We start from the raw sequence: 21,609 nt of genomic DNA on the forward strand, positions 1-21,609 counted from the left end.
TGATGACTGATATCATCTGATAACAGGGAATAGACAAGGAAGAATCCTCAGATGGATACAAAAGAATCAAAAAAACCACACCCAGACAAGTACCTGCAACCTGAGCGTACTTTCAGCCTCAGAGCCGACATGGAAACAGCAGAAATTCAACCACAGGTACAGTTTGTAAAAAGCTCTGCTGAGGAGATCTAGCCCCTCATTGTATGTGTGGATAAACCTCTACTCAAACATTTCAGTCATGTCCGAAGCTTGTTTTTAAGAACGCTTTCTGCTGTTCTTACATTATGGTAAATGGCCTGCATTTGTATAGCGCTTTACTTAGTCCCTAAGGACCCCAAAGCGCTTTACACTACATTCAGTCATTCACACACACATTCACACACTGGTGATGGCAGCTACATTGTAGCCACAGCTGCCCTGGGGCGCACTGACAGAGGCGAGGCTGCCGGACACTGGCGCCACCGGGCCCTCTGACCACCACCAGTAGGCAAACATGGGGTTAGTATCTCGCCCAAGGATATTTGGCATGCAGTCAGGAGGCAGCCTGGGATCGAGCCACCGACCTTCTGATTAGTGGCTGACCTGCTCTGCCACCTGAGCTATTACCACGTTATCACCACAATCTTCAAACACTTTTATAACCAAAGCATGTATTTTTAACCCACTAAACCATGAAAATTGTTTAGTGGGTTAAAAGCTGCACAAAATATGTATTTTACATACATCTATCCATGCTTTTTCTTCTACTTATCTGGGGCCGGGTCAGAAGGGCAGCAGTGTGATGAACAGTGATGAGCTTTCTGGAATATGAAATAACTGGATAGCTTCAGCAACACATCACGTACAGAGTCAGTGATGAATACAAATGTAAAAAGGACGAGCAGACAGATTGTAATTCACTCTGCACAGAAACAATATGGACGTGTTTGTTGAGCTGTTTGAAATATTGCAAACCTTTGAACATCACGTTTGAAATTACTGTGTGTGTGTGTGTGTGTGTGTGTGTGTGTGTGTGTGTGTGTGTGTGTGTGTGTGTGTGTGTGTTTTTTTTTTTACACTTTTCCCCACAGGAGTTAACCTTCAGATATAACAGGATAAACTTCTATGAAGTGTTCATTGAGAATCCAGACAGAAAACTCAGGCTTACACTCCTGCACTCAAATAATGATGAACCAGTCTGGACATGTGATGTTCATCAAGGTTAGTTATTCTGTTAAATAATACAATGTACACAAAGTGTAATGGAAAACTTTCATCCTTTTATTTGACGACTGCAAATTGAAGAGCAACAGCAATGTGAACGTGTTGTTTCTCTGCTATTTCATAATCTTTGGTCCCTGAATGCAGCACATCAAACAACAATATCAAACACTCATATTTTGATTTTCCTTTAATTCCAGATGACTATCCCATGTCTGGTTATGTTGAAGGTAAGAAAATACACTTAAAGAGTATTCAAACTAATTCTTTGCTTTCACTCATAACATAAAATGTGTTGCTGTAGCTTTAACTCGTAGAGTTAAGTCGAATGCTGTTTAACATAATAGTTTGTACTGTGTTGGTCCTGCTAAAACATTCCTGGCATCAGTGACTGTTCAGTTTAGAAGCTCGTCTGTAATGACAAACAGACTTTTCAGACACTGAGTGAATTAAACAGATCAGCAGTGAGTCATTTAAAACTAAGAAGAGTGAGTTAAGGGCAAATGTGTCTATATTAGACAATTTGATCTGTTTCTTTGTTTGTAATGAAAATTAATTAAATTGGTGCATTTAACACACAATTAAAAAAATGTCTTTACAGCTTCAGGAGCTTCAAGGGGAGCATCTGGTGTCAGTACTTCAGGTAATGGTAACATATATCAACTCTGCTGTCTTCTTATTAAAGGATTTTGTTGCAGTTGTTGACAAGAGGACCCAAGTGTAGACACTGCACAGTAAGCAGGCGCACTCAGAGAGCACAACTCCCCCTAAGAGCAAGGGCTGTACTAAAAGTTTGATGTTTATGATGTTTTTGTCACAACATGATGACATCAGCCTGTTTTTATTAAACATATCTACCTCAGCTGTTACTACAACATGCTGATGTCAGCATTGTTAATATGGAAATCTAGTCTAGTTTATTAACCTTTTTGTGTTAAAGAGCTCAAACGAAGAAAGTGTTGATGTTCCACAATGACTAATATGTTGCTTTAAATTTTTGAGATGATTAAATAGAAACTAAAGCTTTTTCCTATATCGTGGGACCCTGACCTGTGACCTTTGACCTTGAGATATTACATACTAAGATGGTGTATTTAATTATCTTTACCCATGTGATTGGAGCAGAATTGGCTGAAAACTTTGGCTTCTATAAGCTGTCAAAACTTTATGGCATCATTGTGAACTGAAAAAATACAAAGTGTGCTGTACATCCCTTACCATGCCCTCTCATATGACCTATTACTGGATATGTTGTTTTTTTACGTGATTATGGTTTGACCTTGACCTTCATTGTTGGCGCCCAAGATCAAAGTTGACAATAAAGGTCCAGGTTAAAAGCTTAGTTAGCATATTGTTGTGAATTTTGACAATCCATAAAAAAACACAAGGAGGGAAAACAAGGCAGGAGAACAAACACATAAACTGACACAGAGAGGGCAACGACACAAGGAGTAACTACTAAATAATCAAGGAACTAAACAGGGTAGAAACTAAAAACAGGATAACTAGGCACCATAGGACAGCGGTCCCCAACCCCCGGGCCTCGGACCCGGCTCAGGTGTGAAATGTCTGGTTTTCAGGGTTTTTGTCGGTTTTCAGCGTTATTTTGTTATCGTTTTTATCGTTAACTCTGTTTTCCTGGGTCTTTTCACGTGTGTTATGAATAAATTTTTTTTTTTGGTACCGGTACTGGTTTTATTTTGTTGTATTTATCCGCGACACCTTAAAGGCCGGTCCGTGAAAATATTGTCGGGCATAAACCGGTCCGTGGCGCAAAAAAGGTTGGGGACCGGTGCCATAGAACACTAAGTGAACTTGAACACAAACCATAATACAAAATGACAAAAACACAGGAAAACTCAAAATGCTGGGTCAAATGACCCAGGATCGTGACAGCTGATGCTGTTAGGTATCAGCTTGTGATAAGAAACAAAATGGCACCATTTATTACAGAAAGGTTTTAGAAAAGAGCTCCATAGAACAGAAGTATGGTTTACTTGGAGAGGAAAGGATGCTGGTTTGATTCCAGTCAGAGGCACAAATCCCCCTTTGTGTTATGTCAGGAAGGGTATCGGCTGTAAAACTGCCAAATCAAACATCTGCAGTGAGCCGTATGGCAGGGCGCAGTTGAACGTAGCTTATTCCAGATTTCAAAACATATTTTTCAACATTATTCTGAAATTGCATTGAAATGGTCTGAAACCAAATCTCAGACATGACGGCTACACCTGTTTAATCAGATGACACAGCTCATTATTAAACTCTGATGCATCAAACAATGACATCAAGCGTCCATATTCCAATTTTTCTTACATTAAACGTGTCATCCAGTTTCTGGCCACGTTGCAGGTTAGAGAATTACATATATTACATATATATATATATAATAAGTATTTATGTTGTGTTAGAGCTGAGATGACCCCTTATACAGGAGATACTGGACTGGTTTAAAGGTTTGGGGTCTGTTTTACTGTAGAGTATTACCCTAGTAGTAATCACCAGAAATTAAGCTGCTGGTGGGGAGACTCGCCTCCCTGTAACTGCCTTTGTCTGTATCTCTTTCTTGGCTCTTGACGGAGGCAGTCGCACTTTCTCTTTTTATCATTCACCATCCTCTGGTGAATGATAATCGAACAGGACCGCCTACCACGTGTTTCTCTTCAGGTTTAAATCGTTTGGATGTTTGGAGGCTGGCAGTGACGAAATAATAACTCGACTAAAATGCGTTAAAGCAAAAGTAACGAGCCGGTTTAGAAAATGTGAGAAGTAGAAAGTACAGATATTTGTTTATAAAGGCAGGGAGTAAAAGTAAAAAGTAGTCAGAAAAAATAAGACTCGGGTAAAATACATTTGTATTTGTACTTCGTTACTTCTCACCTTTGTGCCCGAGGCCTTGAAACTGCCAAGCAGATGCACTCTCATGCAGCTCCTCAATTCCTGATAATAAAAGAGAAGACTGCAACATTAACTAGATACAATAATCTTTAAATGTCTGGATGAAAAAAGGAAAGATGTCATTTATGTTCTTTTTAAATAGTCGACCAAAAGGAACGAATGTGTTTTTAACATTTAATGAATTTTAATTATGAAATAAATGTGATTTTTTTAAAGCATTTTGTTATGAAAGCTGAGAATAAAGTGAATAAAAACTTCAGATGATAAACAACCCTTAACTTTTTTTTTTTAAATTTCTTTCCTTTTCTTTCTCCAGACAAGGACTTTGTGGACAAACACAGAGTCGAGCTGACCAAGAGAGTGAGCAACATCGCACCCATTTTGGATGAGCTCCTAGACAATGAAGTTATCGACCAAGAAACTTATACCAGAATTAGAGCTCTGTCTACCACTCAGGACAAGATGAGGGAGCTCTACAGTGGTCCCCTGCAAGCTGCAGCCTGCAAAAAGATCTTCTATGACATCCTTTTGGCAAATGAGAAATTTCTCGTTAAAGAGCTCAGTGAAAAGGATTAAATGTGTTGAAAAAACAGTTTTTAGACCAAATATAGATCTACCAATATCTACCAGAACATAACATGATTACATTAAAAAGGTTTAGATGCCTTTTCTTTGTGGGGGTTTTATTTTACACTTACATTTTTGTAAAAACTGTTCTATGTGTTGCATTTGCTCCTCAGTGGCTCCTTTAATTGATCCATTTTACAGGAAAAACTATGGATATTTGAAAGTTTTATATTAAAAAATGTAAATGTTATATATGTTAAAAATGAATCAGCGATGTCATCAGCCATGTTTTTATCCAAACACGTTCTCATCCCAAAACGTAACATATATGTGACAAATCGTCGCTATGTTGCTCGTTCCCAGGCGTGAGAGCGGGTTGAAATTGATAAATGTAAGGTGATGGTTAATGCTAGGGTTAGGGCCGCGAAGAGAATAAAAAGGGGAGTGCTTCAATTAAGAATCCTGAGCGTTCATAAGGACGCAGAGGGGTACCTTTCTCATTACTATGAATCCTCGGGGCCGTGAAGCTGTGAATGAGTTTTATCCATAAATCATCCAAAGCCTCATTAATCTCTTTTTCAATGTCATCATCTTATTGTAACTTGAAACATAGTGACAAAGATTTACTGTCCTTAAAAAAATAAACCAAAATTAAACTCATGTTTTTCTTGTTCATTTTGATGATTAATTAAAACGTTTTATAATTTAATCTTTGAAATAAAATCTTCATTTTTATCAAATGATTTATTCAAATAATAATGCAGTGTACATTATGGAGGGACGGGGGAGGCAGAAAATCAGAATATTCATTCAAAAAATATGATGGTAAAACACTGGGAACAATTTCTGCACAAGATTTTAAATGATGTTTTGCATTTGTTGTCCAGATATGCGGACATCCCATTTTGGGTTGTCTCGACCACACTACTAAATTTTGCTCTACAAGGGCCTGATATCCACTTACGGGGACGTTATACTGCCACTGTTCTATCGAAATCTAAAACGAATGTGCTCATATGTGAATATCAGGCCATTGTAGAGCAAAATTAGGTAAAAAGATAATTCTTTGTTTTCACATTCATCACGTCCCAATCAAGCGCTCGGGTCTTAGGAAGTTTTCAAAGTGGCTAAACAAACACTTTCAACTCCTTAATCAACTTAATCTGTGAAGATTTGAGCATCAAACTTCACCCAAAGTACCTAAAAAACGAAACACTGAATGAATCACTCTGGCACAACATATGGTCTGAAATCATCTGCTTCTGGACTGCAGAGAAAACGTGAAAAAGGCGCGCGTAATGTTAAAAAACGAGGAAGTAGAAGGGAAGAGGTCACAGACTTTACCGCGGAGGAGGCGCTTCGGTGGTTCTGGAGATCCTGAAACAAATCGACAGCAGCGCAGAGGTAAGAATCTGCGATTAGATTCATATTTTAAACCCGACACAAACCGCTGCGCTAGCTCGGTGTCAGGGTTTGAAGACTGAGTGTTAGATTATTGTATCGTACGGAGCGAAACCTAATAATGAGCAACTACTGGAAGGACCGCTGACGTATCCGCACATCTGTACAACAAATAAAGTTTAAAACGGAAGCAAAACTGTTTAAAAAAAGTCTGTCTGAAGGGGGAACATTTTCTCAGCTATTCTCACAGTTGTAATCAGCACATTGGTTACTAGGGCAGCGTGCTGTTTTTATTAGCAATGTTTTATTAGCAATAGATCGAATAAAATAAAGAAAAGATAAGATAACCTAATCCTGAAATGAGCTTATCTATGTATGTCCAGTGGAGCCAAATATTAATAACCTAAAGAAGAGCCATGATTTAGTTGGTTTTAATGTTTTCTGGTGCATCAGCCCATCGTTTATTGTTTTCAACCAACTGGAAACAAATAAGGTGCACAGTTTTAAATCTGAGCAGCCCTTCATCCTGTGGACAGAAGGAAGTTGTTTATATTCTATCAGTGTAAAACATCATCATCATCAGTATTAATCAATAGTTTTTCCCCTCTGCTTGTTCCAGCTGCAGCATCTGGTGGATGTACAATGGCAGACGGTAGGTGCAGCATGAAGTCCTCTCCCTGTAACTGATCCTGACTCAAACTATAACTTAGCCTGAGGTCAAGAGTAATGAAAAAAAAAAAAAAAAAGATGTGTGCACTGTGAGGCACAGAAATGAAAACAAGTTGTAGCGACTTCCACAGTCGCTAGAGGCCGGGGATGAAGCCTGCCTATTTGCCTGACGCGCTGTCAACTTTACGCAATAATGCGAGAGGTGGAATTGTTTGCTTGTTTATTAAAGTGCTTTGAGAGTTTACAGAGTAATGTCATCGGCTCCTGATTCAGACTCTTACAACGTCACAGGCTCTAATATAACGAAGCGAAACATGTTGTGCAGCGGTCAACAAAAACTACGGCTACCCAGCCCTCCTCTCTGTCAAAATCAAAACCAGTGAATGACAGACTGACAACGCCCATCTATGTCACCGCTAGCACCCACGTGACTCCCATAACAACCAAACAAATAAAAACCCAGTGATCATCAAAATTCAATACATTCAATTATGGCTGCTACACAAGTCTTTGAGACTTTGGTGACGTGCTTTGTGGTGTTCCTGCAGTCTAAAAAGTAGTATCATTTTAGCCAGCTCCTGATTTTAAAGAGTCTGCTCTCAGCTGTTTGGTCTCCAAAATCAATGAAATGCAGCCAGATGCTGCTCCTTTTCCATTTTTGCTTGTTTCTTCACTTTTCTGTGGTGCTCTGAGTACCTGGTCCGTACCACTACACTCGCTGTTCGCCCCGTTCCTTTATTCACATAACTGTCTGATCCTTATCTGTCCCTGCATGCCATTGGTCACACGGTGTGCCCATCAAAGCTGCTGGTTGCATGGATTCTCGGCAGGGCTGAGTGGTTGAGGCTGAAGAGTCGGCTTTTGTCATTTGCTACAAAGAATGAGCTCTTTGTGTCGGCTCGTTTGTGAATGACACATCACTAAACCCTAAGTTCGGCTGTGGTGCTGCAGCATGAGGACAGAAATCACTCAAAAATAAATCATAATAATTTCTCTTGTGAGCACAGGTGGCTTCTGTGTAAAGGTTATGATCAGCTGACCGACGCTGCTACTATTTGTGGATTTAGCCAACTGAACTCAGCAGGCTTATAAGCAGATGTTCCATGAGCTGTGATGGCTGATTTCCAATTCAATTCAATCAGTTCAATTCAATTTTATTTATATGGCACTGAATCAACGATTGCCTCAGTGTTCTTTAGTATGAAGAATGAAGCTGCTGTTAAGGTGGAATTCAGTATCATTACCTTAAATTTAATTTGGTGTTTGCTGCCCTTGATGTAACCTTGACCATGAGCACCACAGTCTGTTCTGCACAATCCAAAAACAACAACTAAAGCAACCATTCCCAAAGTCAGGAGTGCTGCTGCTAAAAACCCAGGACAGGTCTGGGCTGAGACAAAAATCTGTGGGGGCTCATCATGATGGGTCTGTCTGTCTAAAAAAACCTGGACCCCCCATGGCTGACAACCAAGATCACGTGAAGTACCCTCTGAAAGTCGGCTAAAAGATGTGAATGAAGCATCCAGCAGCGAGTGAAACCAGCTCACTAGATTCTCTGTAATAAAAGAGGAAACTGCAACATTAACTTGACTCTTGGAAATTCAGGAAACACAATAATGTTTCAATGTCTGGATGAAAAAAGTGAAAGACATCATTTATGTTCTATTTTTAACATTTAATTAATTTTAATTATGAAATAAGTGTGATTTTTTTTAAAGCATTTTGTTATGAAAGCTGAGAATAAAGTGAATAAAATTTTCACATGATAAACAACTGTAAACTTTTATTGTATTTCTTTCCTTTTTTCTCCAGGAAAGCATTTTGTGGATAAACACAGAGTCCAGCTGATCCAGAGAGTGAGCAACATCGCACCCATTTTGGATGAGCTCCAATACAAGGAAGTTATCGACCAAGAACAATATGACAAAATTAGAGCTCTGCCTACCTCTCAGGACAGGATGAGGGAGCTCTACAGTGGTCCCCTGAAAGCCAGTGCAGCCTGCAAAGACATCTTCTATGAAAGCCTTTTGGCCTTTTGTTTCTGATGTAAACATAAGAAATATCAGACTCTTTGTTTTATGCTTTAATATCATAGTGGGCGGATTTAAAACACTGGTTATAATTTGGACCTGGTGACATCATACAGGCTACGAACGTTTACTCTGTTGTTAATAATTATTCCAGAATAAATGCACTTAAAAAAATAAACTAACTTTGTATTTTATTTATTTTATATTTTGCTCTCCATAAAAATATATCCTGTCAAAATTATGCAAATTAGAAATATGAACATGCTGCCAAAAAACCCAGAAAAAATAAATGAAAGCAAACACAAGGTTGGAGCCGCATGTAGACGAGCAAAGTGCGCCGACTTTGTTCAACATTACTCGGCAACAGGGAAAGTGAGGCAGGTTGCACTGGTGCATTTGTGACAGCTTCACTTGAAATGCCTCCACCGCATCATACATGCCATGTCCATGAACTGACAGGTTTCCTTGCTGAGCTCAAACTCTGTTGAGAACTTTTCCCCAACTCAGCCAGCGGACCTCTGTATGATGAGGAATGTTAACAAACTCTGAATCTATTTCCCACATAAAAGACTGAAATCGACGCTGATTTAAACCTTTAGCTCAGATCAAATTTACGGTCTGTGTTACGGTGATCATTACATGCTCCATTTTTAGGACTTTACCACACAGCCTTTCCTGGTGTGTGATGCAGTGATATGCTGTTAACTCACCGTACAGTTCTCCTGCATCTTTACTAGATCCTACATCCTGCACAACACCAGCGCTCCATCTGTTGTCCCAGGCAGTTTCATGTCGGTTACACTTTGAAATACCTTTTCAAACATGTCTTTTCCTGTCGTTGTCCCGTGCATTGATTTAATGTTCAATATTTACACTCCATGGATGAAGATGGTCAGCTGTGCAATGTCCATCATGTCTGTACTTTCATCCACAGCAAGAGAGTATGCAATGAAGGTTTTGCTTCTTTCACACAACTGTGTTCTTAAATCAGTGGCCATCTCACCAACCCGATCAGCAATCGTATTTCTGCTCAGGCTCACATTTGCCAAGATCTGCGTTTTGTCTGGACACAAGACGTCGCACAGCTTCATCATGCAGCTCTTCAGAAACTCTCCCTCGGTAAATGGCCGGGCTGATTTGTCTCCTCTGCTACAATAGAACTTGCTTTCACAACAGCTTCAGCTTCGTCTGCTGAATTGGTAAATGGCCTGTATTTGTATAGCGCTTTACTAGTCCCTGAGGACCCCATATCGCCGGGGCATGCATAACAATAATAATAAATCTATATAAAATGATCTTGCGGGCCATAAAATGTTATTCCACAACTTAGACATCCACATTACTCACACATACATATAGGGCTGTGGGGGTGGACACACTATACAGCGTCCAGCCTCACCTCTGGCGCCACCTCTGAATTTTAAATGCATGTAAACATTGAGGGTTCTCAAGAGGGGCCGTGCTGACACTCGCTGCTCTCTGGCAGGAAGCCATGCCCTGCCATGTTTTAAAAGCACTTTAGAACAGGACACAGCAACACTACACATGAGCGGGTGGAGGGAGGTTCGGGGTCTTCGTACACCTCTGGTGGGCCTGGGGCTCTGGTAACAGGTTTGAACGTAGGAGCGTTAGGATTTAAAACGCCCAAACGCCCCTGCTCTCGTTCTAAATACGAATTCATTCCATCAGATTTACCATTAACCGCACTTGAGACTCGGGACATTTCAGAAACTTTTAAAACATTCACCTCTGCTGCTGAAGCTGCCATTTCAGTTTCTAAGTCAAGCAGCTCCTTTCTTTTCTTAAGCTGTGTTTCTTGTTCTTCCAAAGCATGCTTTTCTTTCAACAACCTCTGTCGAACAAGAAGGGCAGCCATGTCAGCTTCTGCCATTATGCGTGCTGACAAGGCAGATGAAACCATTGAGCCACTGAGTGATGATTTACTTTTCCTACAACTTCTGCTTGCAACATTAGAGACGCTATCACTTGGATTAACATCATCTATCGCAGCACCTTTACCAACATTCCCGGTGTGCCTAGAAGCACCAGAACCATTTCCAGCAGGTAATACATCAGAAGACTCAACACCAGGTGGATTTAAATGTGGCAAATCAAGCTCAGACACCTGATTTTTGCTCTGAGGGTTTCCCTTTGCATCACGAAGCCATTTCTTTATCTCTTCCACAAACTCAGTATTATGTGCTTTCACACTTATAAACCAAGCAGTTTGTTTCTCTTGCTCTTCTTGAGGAAGCAAAGGAAGCAAGGTTTCATGCAGACGAGTTGCCTCATTAAGCAACACAGACAAATTCTCTAACTGAGCCTGAACAGTGGAAACATTATCCTCAGATTGCTTTAACTCTTTAATAATTTTTACGACCTTTTTAATTTTATTAATCTTAGTATGACGTTCTGTTTGCAGCCTTTCAATCTGATTCTCCAAAGCCTTAGCAGTCGATTTCGGCTGTCTTTTCTTTCCATCCACATCACCACATTGTATTAATTGGTGTGTCTCCATTTTTCTTCAAAACATTACAAAATCCAAACGCTGAACTGCACCTATGCCACACAGCCTCATCCCAACACATCAACTTGATGACATTCCCTTCAATCAACCTTGGACACACACAATTAACAGGAGCAATATCCCCCTCTGCCTATTAAACCTAACTAACTCAACCTAGTCTTCTGTACATACTAGCGGTGGGTATTTATGTACCTCCATACCGTCAGCTGTGAGGAAGACAAACTGTCTTAAACACAAACTGCGGCGGTACTCCCAAGCCAATGGCTTCAGCCGCCTGATGCACAATAACTAGAAAGCAAATCAGTACAACGCCTTGTGCAGCTGTACTGCTGAAACCTAACAGGGGAATAAGACTCCTGAAAGAAATCTGTATTGTGTAGCCAAAGGCTTAATCTAAAAGCTGCGTGGACAAAGGCAACAGCAAACCATAAGACTCTCACCAATAAAACTCATCTATATATAAACAATCCAATAAAACCTATAAACTTTTCTGTTGACAATTTGTTGTGGCTCTTCCAACTATGGCCGTGGCAGGCTAAACATGAGGATACAGATGACGTGCAACAATAAAAGCATAAAATACACTTCTGTACCATTTGCTTCTTTTATTCCACATGCAGCTGTCCAATATACAAATCAGCACGTGGGATTAACTATTACACAAATGCACAGACTGCACAAACAAATAACTGCTACTCACAAAGAACTGCACTAACTACTATACCAAACTACAACTTGGCCTATGGCATCAATTAGTGCATAAATACACAAACCATCAAGTTCCAGTTAAAATACATCAAAATCATTCAAGCTGCGGTCAACAGAAAGTTTTGCCTCATGCTCACCTTACCTTTCTGCTCATCAACATCAGGTGCTGTAAACAGGTGAGTGCAACCACATTTATCATCTACCACACCCATGAAACACGCCCCACACGCCTGTGCACCAATACAGTGAGTCCATTTAAACCAACCCACTTAGTCAAAAAGGAACAACTCATATGGCTCCTACAGACATCATTTATGTTCTATTTTTAACATTTAATTAATTTTAATTATGAAATAAGTGTGATTTTTTTAAAGCATTTTGTTATGAAAGCTGAGAATAAAGTGAATAAAATTTTCACATGATAAACAACCGTAAACTTTTATTGTCATTTCTTTCCTTTTTTCTCCAGGAAAGCATTTTGTGGATAAACACAGAGTCCAGCTGATCCAGAGAGTGAGCAACATCGCACCCATTTTGGATGAGCTCCAATACAAGGAAGTTATCGACCAAGAACAATATGACAAAATTAGAGCTCTGCCTACCTCTCAGGACAGGATGAGGGAGCTCTACAGTGGTCCCCTGAAAGCCAGTGCAGCCTGCAAAGACATCTTCTATGAAAGCCTTTTGGCAAATGAGAAATTTCTCGTTGAAGACCTTTCAAAGAAGTAAATGTGTTGGGAAAAAAAAACACATTTTTAGACCAAACGTACACGATCTACCTGAACATAACATGTTTACATTAAAAAGGTGGAGATGTCTTTTCTTTGTGGAAAATTGTTCTGCTATGTGGTGCCTTTGCTCCTCAGTGACTCTCCTTTAATTGATCCATTTTACATGAAACACTTTGGATATTTAAATTTTTTTATATTAAAAATGTAAATTGTATCACTTAAAGATGAACTGACGATGTCATCAGCCATGTTTTTATCCATGACTCAAACTGTCAAATTTATTTTCAGATTTCATTATCTTCTATAAAGTAAAACATATATAGCAAACATTTATTGTCCTTAAAAATAAACCAGAATTAAACTCGAAGAATTAAAAGAATTTAATAAATTGACCTTTGAAACTGGCTAAACAAATAAAGTCACGATGCTCCTCAATCAACTTACTTTGTAATTAATCTGCAAAGCTTTGAGCATCAGACTTCACCTAAAGTACCTAAAATGAAATCAGGATCATTTACATGATGTCACTGGCCTTAATTACTGATTCATTAATGTGTGTATTAGCCTTTTGTTGCAGCTGATTTGAATTTGTTATATAGGTGACTGTATCTATATTCAAACTGTACATATTTTTAAATTTGCATTTTTTAAATGTAAAACGACCCTCAGGACTCTCCTCTGGCATCAAGTAAAATGTCAGATTTTAAATTCTAGTGTAATGAGTATTGCACTGTGCCTGTCTGCAGTAAAAAGGGTTTGAATGATGAGCCAATAATATCTACCTGAGCTTCCCAAAACACGGTTTAGGAATCAAACATAACTCTACTTTTCTCCTCCCTCTTCTTTGAACCTGTTTTCTAGTTTTTCTAGAGGCAAAGTCATTTATTGCATCATTGCAAGAAATATGATGTCCACTCGTCTCCTGTGCCACTGAAGATATCAAGTAGTTATTTATTCACTCGAGCTTGGAACTCCCTTCTGTGGATACAATGAAGTTATCATTGCTTTGGGGAATTATATTTAACACAGAGAGAGAAGCTCAATTGTTTGAATTTATTTACAATTACAGTTTTCAAAAAATTCTGACCGTAAACAGCTTTCAAAGCTTTGATATTATTTGAGAATATATATCAGGTGATGGAATTTAATTTAAAGGTTTCTATGTCCCATTGAGCTTTTTGCACTAACTAGTGACAGTATAAAGGTAACACAGTCGTAATTTTGATCTCAAATTTCTGAGAGAAATAACTGAATTTAAAACATGGCAGACCTCAGGCCAGATTTAATTGGTAGACATATATGCATGCAATATGAAATTTATTATCCCAGATAGTCTAAGGAGCAAGGGCGTAGATTTGGCATGGACGGAAGGGACATGTCCCCACCAATAATTTGATCTATTCGAGTAAAGAAAATCAAACCCGATAGAAAGAAAAGAAAAAAAAAGATCTGTCAGCGTCTCATTCACCCAGCGGTGCAGAAAGGGTTAAATTACGTTCTCTACTGGAGTCCTACCTCATGTGACAAATATGGCCAATGTGATTGGCTGAGCCTTTCAGGGAGCTCTGTTTAGTTTTAGCAGCTGCAAGCCTGCGCTGCCAGGAGGAGAGGAGGATGGCAGCAAAAAGGAAGAACCTGGATATAAGAAAGTATTTTTCAAAGAAACCTGCAAGTCACTTAAAGCCAAATTAACTCATAAAATGTGTCCGTCACAATAACGTTACAGGCTGTGCTAGGCTTTGGCCCACATCAGTCTAAAATTGTATGTAACCATGAATAACGTGTTTTGGAAACTAACTGCACAACAGGCAGCACTATTAGTTCTCTCAGTCTCAGAGCAGCATTTCTAATTTTGATTGAAACTGTCAGAGAAAACAGCAGCCTCGAACAGTATTAGTTTACAGAGGCTGTTAGAATTATATGTCTAACGTTAAAATGTTGGTGACACAATAATTACATCCTAATGGCACTGACGTATTCATAGGGTTAATTTTTGAGACAAAATGTCATGAGGAAGTCATGCTTTTGCAAATATCCACCTTGTAGTGCAGTTTGCACACATTGTTTTAAAAATGCACTCAGCCTACAAACATTACTGATCAGTCAAGATCTGCACAAAGTCACAGAAACACTGAAGCAGCTCCACATTTTATTCTTATTGTCATGTATGTCCTATTTGTCAGGTGACAGCAGAACCAACACAAAGCTCAGAGAGCAATGGTGATACAAGATCACAGGTGAAATTTGATGATGACTTGTTGGTTCATGACTGTATTTGAAGCACATGTGTGACTGCATGTATGTGGAATGTCTCACTGTTATTGATCAGGTGACAGAGGCAGCTCTGCCATGTTGTAGCTCAGACAGAGGTGGAGAGGTGAGCTCACAGGTGACTGACTGATGATTTGGTGCTGTAGATTAAATAGTATTTATTATCATGACAATTGTTAGGCTGCTGATGTAAATTGATTCATTAGTGTATTTGACAAAGAATCTGAATTGACACGTCTCACGTTTTATATGGCACAAATCAATGTGTTATTTTATCAGGTGGCAATATGTCCTAGTGCAGTCAGAGGGGAAGAGCCAGGGCCAAACATGAGGCACATCAGGCACTTAATAATAATTTTAATCTGAGGATAAAACGCAGGTACTGAGGCTGAAAGAAGCTTCAGTGCTCTCAGAGGACTAAAAAGTTGGCTACGGTCAACAATGACTCAAATGAGATTAAACAATGCTGCTGTGTGTCCACCAGGAGAGACTGGACAGTATAGATGTAAAACAAACATGCCAGCAGTTTATCTCAGTTAACGAGAGGAGCAGGCCTGTGTTTGGCTGCTTCACACAGTGGACATTGAGTTGTGTGGGACACCAGTAGTCCATGTTGCTGTAACAGTAGTTCATGTTTAGAATAGAAAATCTCAGCTCACTGACTTGATCGGGGCAATAGTGCCTAAAATGTTGCATAATCTTGCTGAGAGATCTTTTACTTTGTGGTAATCTTAGATGAGTAGTTTTATGGACAAAAACCAGCAGGTCATTCAGTGTTCCCTTAGTGCTAATGTATCAGAGATGTTGGTGTGCTATAACTGAAGTAATGTTGTTAAGTCCTTAAAGTCATATTCTTTTATTGTCATGACTGTATTTGAAGCCATTTTTATTTTTGTATGATACCTGATTTATATGGAATATGGCTGAAGTAAACTAAAGCCTGAAATACTTAGTCATTTGTTTAATAGTAATTTAACATTATATCATTCACATATAAAACTATGAGTTGTGATTTTAAATGGTTTAAAAGCATGTAGAATAGCATATGTAGGCAAGTATACTTCTACTTTTATCAAGAAGCAAAGACAAAAAGGGGAAAAAAAGAAACAGGGCAGGGTTCGGTGGTTGAATCATCCGTCCCCACCAATGCCAAAACCAAATCTACGCCCTTGCCTGGTGTAATGTTTTTCAGCTAAAAAGAAACATGGCCTGACTCCTACCTAACTATATAAAGAGCAACTGAAGGTTAAATGCAGCTAATATGTCCTGTTTTAAGCCAGGCACTTACACCTCCACTCCCCTGCGTCTCAGCCACCATCGCTCTGGCAGCAAGAGCGCCAGAGCCAGAGGAGGGGGGAGCTGGAACAAACCATTTTGGGAGGGGGGAGGGGTTATCTATACTTTTGTTGTTAAAATGTTACGTCTCAACCAAGTACTGTATGCTTTTTATATTTTTAGCAGTGTGTCACACAAACAGCAAATATTGTCAAAAAAAGTAAGAAATCTTTGGGGGTGCTTTGATTCATTCAGCACCCCCGAAAATGGGCTAAAATCGCCCCTGCTCCAAACATTGTGGTGTCTCTACTGCTGCACTTGAACGTGTCCTCACCCACAGCATCTCATCATGATATAATAGTTGCAATAGGTTTGCAGTGGATAAGAAGGATTGCAAAAGTTCAGTCATGGCAGTATAAAAGACAACTTTCATGCCTGAAAATGGGTCAGAGGTGAAAAGTTGTATTTTCGGGCTTTGAAAAGTATCATGTTGAAAATGAATCTTCCTTTAACAAACTGAACAATTTTCTGTTAATCAGAGGTGGAACAACCATTTGAATTGCACATGTCTGTCATGTGACCTCTGTTTTTGCCAGGTAGAAACGATGGAGTCTCTCATTCAGCTGCTTTCAGAGACACTGGGGAATCTGAGTGACAGCGAGCTCATGGACTTAAAGAAAGGCCTCAAGAGGAAATATAACTCAGCCGTCCCATGGAGGTTGCTGAAGGTGGCAGACCCGCAGGACACAGTGTTTTTAATGTTACAGGCTTATGGCCAACAGTCAGTAAAGAAAACCATGGAGGTTTTAAAGGAGATGAAGATGACAGATCTGACTCAGCAGCTGTCAGACAGCAGCTCAGAGCCAACAAGTAAGTAAATAGTTAAAAATACCAAAACTTGTTCTCAACATATTCCCTCATCCTCTCTGTGCAGAGCTCAGCTTTTATTCAGTAAGATGCAGAATGACAATCATAATGTAATCAATTAGACTGGATAGCTCTTTGGGTGGCTCGGGCCCACCAGCGGACCTCTGTATGATGAGGAATGTCAGCAAACTCTGAATCTATTTCCCACATAAAAGACTGAAATCGACGCTGATTTAAACCTTTAGCTCAGATCAAATTTACGGTCTGTGTTACGGTGATCATTACATGCTCCATTTTTAGGACTTTACCACACAGCCTTTCCTGGTGAGTGATGCAGTGATATGCTGTTAACTCACCGTACAGTTCTCCTGCATCTTTACTAGATCCTACATCCTGCACAACACCAGCGCTCCATCTGTTGTCCCAGGCAGTTTCATGTCGGTTACACTTTGAAATACCTTTTCAAACATGTCTTTTCCTGTCGTTGTCCCGTGCATTGATTTAATGTTCAATATTTACACTCCACGGATGAAGATGGTCAGCTGTGCAATGTCCATCATGTCTGTACTTTCATCCACAGCAAGAGAGTATGCAATGAAGGTTTTGCTTCTTTCACACAACTGTGTTCTTAAATCAGTGGCCATCTCACCAACCCGATCAGCAATCGTATTTCTGCTCAGGCTCACATTTGCCAAGATCTGCGTTTTGTCTGGACACAAGACGTTGCACAGCTTCATCATGCAGCTCTTCAGAAACTCTCCCTCGGTAAATGGCCGGGCTGATTTGGCTCCTCTGCTACAATAGAACTTGCTTTCACAACAGCTTCAGTTTGTGGCTTTGCTCTGGTGACAAACGTCTGCTGAATTGGTAAATGGCCTGTATTTGTATAGCGCTTTACTAGTCCCTGAGGACCCCATATCGCCGGGGCATGCATAACAATAATAATAAATCTATATAAAATGATCTTGCGGGCCATAAAATGTTATTCCACAACTTAGACATCCACATTACTCACACATACATATAGGGCTGTGGGGGTGGACACACTATACAGCGTCCAGCCTCACCTCTGGCGCCACCTCTGAATTTTAAATGCATGTAAACATTGAGGGTTCTCAAGAGGGGCCGTGCTGACACTCGCTGCTCTCTGGCAGGAAGCCATGCCCTGCCATGTTTTAAAAGCACTTTAGAACAGGACACAGCAACACTACACATGAGCGGGTGGAGGGAGGTTTGGGGTCTTCGTACACCTCTGGTGGGCCTGGGGCTCTGGTAACAGGTTTGAACGTAGGAGCGTTAGGATTTAAAACGCCCAAACGCCCCTGCTCTCGTTCTAAATACGAATTCATTCCATCAGATTTACCATTAACCGCACTTGAGACTCGGGACATTTCAGAAACTTTTAAAACATTCACCTCTGCTGCTGAAGCTGCTATTTCAGTTTCTAAGTCAAGCAGCTCCTTTCTTTTCTTAAGCTGTGTTTCTTGTTCTTCCAAAGCATGCTTTTCTTTCAACAACCTCTGTCGAACAAGAAGGGCAGCCATGTCAGCTTCTGCCATTATGCGTGCTGACAAGGCAGATGAAACCATTGAGCCACTGAGTGATGATTTACTTTTCCTACAACTTCTGCTTGCAACATTAGAGACGCTATCACTTGGATTAACATCATCTATCGCAGCACCTTTACCAACATTCCCGGTGTGCCTAGAAGCACCAGAACCATTTCCAGCAGGTAATACATCAGAAGACTCAACACCAGGTGGATTTAAATGTGGCAAATCAAGCTCAGACACCTGATTTTTACTCTGAGGGTTTCCCTTTGCATCACGAAGCCATTTCTTTATCTCTTCCACAAACTCAGTATTATGTGCTTTCACACTTATAAACCAAGCAGTTTGTTTCTCTTGCTCTTCTTGAGGAAGCAAAGGAAGCAAGGTTTCATGCAGACGAGTTGCCTCATTAAGCAACAGACAAATTCTCTAACTGAGCCTGAACAGTGGAAACATTATCCTCAGATTGCTTTAACTCTTTAATAATTTTTACGACCTTTTTAATTTTATTAATCTTAGTATGACGTTCTGTTTGCAGCCTTTCAATCTGATTCTCCAAAGCCTTAGCAGTCGATTTCGGCTGTCTTTTCTTTCCATCCACATCACCACATTGTATTAATTGGTGTGTCTCCATTTTTCTTCAAAACATTACAAAATCCAAACGCTGAACTGCACCTATGCCACACAGCCTCATCCCAACACATCAACTTGATGACATTCCCTTCAATCAACCTTGGACACACACAATTAACAGGAGCAATATCCCCCTCTATCTGCCTATTAAACCTAACTAACTCAACCTAGTCTTCTGTACATACTAGCGGTGGGTATTTATGTACCTCCATACCGTCAGCTGTGAGGAAGACAAACTGTCTTAAACACAAACTGCGGCGGTACTCCCAAGCCAATGGCTTCAGCCGCCTGATGCACAATAACTAGAAAGCAAATCAGTACAACGCCTTGTGCAGCTGTACTGCTGAAACCTAACAGGGGAATAAGACTCCTGAAAGAAATCTGTATTGTGTAGCCAAAGGCTTAATCTAAAAGCTGCGTGGACAAAGGCAACAGCAAACCATAAGACTCTCACCAATAAAACTCATCTATATATAAACAATCCAATAAAACCTATAAACTTTTCTGTTGACAATTTGTTGTGGCTCTTCCAACTATGGCCGTGGCAGGCTAAACATGAGGATACAGATGACGTGCAACAATAAAAGCATAAAATACACTTCTGTACCATTTGCTTCTTTTATTCCACATGCAGCTGTCCAATATACAAATCAGCACGTGGGATTAACTATTAAACAAATGCACAGACTGCACAAACAAATAACTGCTACTCACAAAGAACTGCACTAACTACTATACCAAACTACAACTTGGCCTATGGCATCAATTAGTGCATAAATATACATAAACCATCAAGTTCCAGTTAAAATACATCAAAATCATTCAAGCTGCGGTCAACAGAAAGTTTTGCCTCATGCTCACCTTACCTTTCTGCTCATCAACATCAGGTGCTGTAAACAGGTGAGTGCAACCACATTTATCATCTACCACACCCATGAAACACGCCCCACACGCCTGTGCACCAATACAGTGAGTCCATTTAAACCAACCCACTTAGTCAAAAAGGAACAACTCATATGGCTCCTACAGACATCATTTATGTTCTATTTTTAACATTTAATTAATTTTAATTATGAAATAAGTGTGATTTTTTTAAAGCATTTTGTTATGAAAGCTGAGAATAAAGCTAATAAAATGTTCACATGATAAACAACCGTAAACTTTTATTGTCATTTCTTTCCTTTTTTCTCCAGGAAAGCATTTTGTGGATAAACACAGAGTCCAGCTGATCCAGAGAGTGAGCAACATCGCACCCATTTTGGATGAGCTCCAAGACAAGGAAGTTATCGACCAAGAACAATATGACAAAATTAGAGCTCTGCCTACCTCTCAGGACAGGATGAGGGAGCTCTACAGTGGTCCCCTGAAAGCCAGTGCAGCCTGCAAAGACATCTTCTATGAAAGCCTTTTGGCAAATGAGAAATTTCTCGTTGAAGACCTTTCAAAGAAGTAAATGTGTTGGGAAAAAAAACCACATTTTTAGACCAAACGTACACGATCTACCTGAACATAACATGTTTACATTAAAAAGGTGGAGATGTCTTTTCTTTGTGGAAAATTGTTCTGCTATGTGGTGCCTTTGCTCCTCAGTGACTCTCCTTTAATTGATCCATTTTACATGAAACACTTTGGATATTTAAATTTTTTTATATTAAAAATGTAAATTGTATCACTTAAAGATGAACTGACGATGTCATCAGCCATGTTTTTATCCATGACTCAAACTGTCATAAATTTATTTTCAGATTTCATTATCTTCTATAAAGTAAAACATATATAGCAAACATTTATTGTCCTTAAAAATAAACCAGAATTAAACTCGAAGAATTAAAAGAATTTAATAAATTGACCTTTGAAACTGGCTAAACAAATAAAGTCACGATCCTCCTCAATCAACTTACTTTGTAATTAATCTGCAAAGCTTTGAGCATCAGACTTCACCTAAAGTACCTAAAATGAAATCAGGATCATTTACATGATGTCACTGGCCTTAATTACTGATTCATTAATGTGTGTATTAGCCTTTTGTTGCAGCTGATTTGAATTTGTTATATAGGTGACTGTATCTATATTCAAACTGTACATATTTTTAAATTTGCATTTTTAAATGTAAAACGACCCTCAGGACTCTCCTCTGGCATCAAGTAAAATGTCAGATTTTAAATTCTAGTGTAATGAGTATTGCACTGTGCCTGTCTGCAGTAAAAAGGGTTTGAATGATGAGCCAATAATATCTACCTGAGCTTCCCAAAACAAGATATCAAACACGGTTTAGGAATCAAACA

The 21,609-nt window shown here is 39.5% G+C and overlaps 3 protein-coding genes across 7 annotated transcripts in view; all 3 read left to right on the top strand.

The window, feature by feature from the left end:
- Window positions 1–1,200, top strand: part of LOC113031663 (uncharacterized) — a 36,849-nt gene extending 35,649 nt beyond the window's left edge. For 3 of the 4 annotated variants that reach the window (XM_080308542.1, XM_080308544.1, XM_080308543.1), the window contains exons 19-20: window positions 27–156; window positions 1,071–1,200. In XM_080308542.1, the coding sequence (XP_080164668.1) occupies window positions 27–104 (78 nt within the window). In that variant the 3' untranslated portion in view covers window positions 105–156; window positions 1,071–1,200. Of the gene's footprint in view, window positions 1–26; window positions 157–1,070 lie in introns of those variants that run through there. The other variant, XM_080308545.1, reaches the window with a different exon arrangement.
- LOC145431978 (apoptosis-associated speck-like protein containing a CARD) lies at window positions 1,077–5,322 on the top strand. The gene is made up of 4 exons (XM_080308548.1): window positions 1,077–1,200; window positions 1,401–1,430; window positions 1,802–1,843; window positions 4,412–5,322. Exons 2-4 carry the CDS (start codon window positions 1,412–1,414, stop codon window positions 4,669–4,671), a joined length of 321 nt encoding a protein of 106 aa, XP_080164674.1. The 5' UTR covers window positions 1,077–1,200; window positions 1,401–1,411; the 3' UTR covers window positions 4,672–5,322.
- A 385-nt stretch (window positions 5,323–5,707) lies between these two features.
- LOC145431977 (apoptosis-associated speck-like protein containing a CARD) lies at window positions 5,708–21,217 on the top strand. 2 transcript variants are annotated; one of them, XM_080308546.1, is made up of 3 exons: window positions 5,708–6,066; window positions 6,683–6,715; window positions 20,518–21,217. In XM_080308546.1, the coding sequence occupies exons 1-3, from the start codon at window positions 5,961–5,963 to the stop codon at window positions 20,775–20,777; spliced, it is 399 nt and encodes a 132-aa protein (XP_080164672.1). In that variant the 5' UTR covers window positions 5,708–5,960; the 3' UTR covers window positions 20,778–21,217. The 2 variants fall into 2 exon arrangements, with proteins under 2 accessions (XP_080164672.1, XP_080164673.1); XM_080308547.1 differs by lacking the exon at window positions 20,518–21,217 and adding an exon at window positions 8,545–8,940 and having other exon boundaries at window positions 5,786–6,066.
- The last annotated feature ends 392 nt before the right edge of the window (window positions 21,218–21,609 follow it).

Source organism: Astatotilapia calliptera, chromosome 11 (assembly GCF_964374335.1).
Source record: "Astatotilapia calliptera chromosome 11, fAstCal68.1, whole genome shotgun sequence".
In the NCBI taxonomy this organism is placed as follows: Eukaryota; Metazoa; Chordata; class Actinopteri; order Cichliformes; family Cichlidae; genus Astatotilapia; species Astatotilapia calliptera.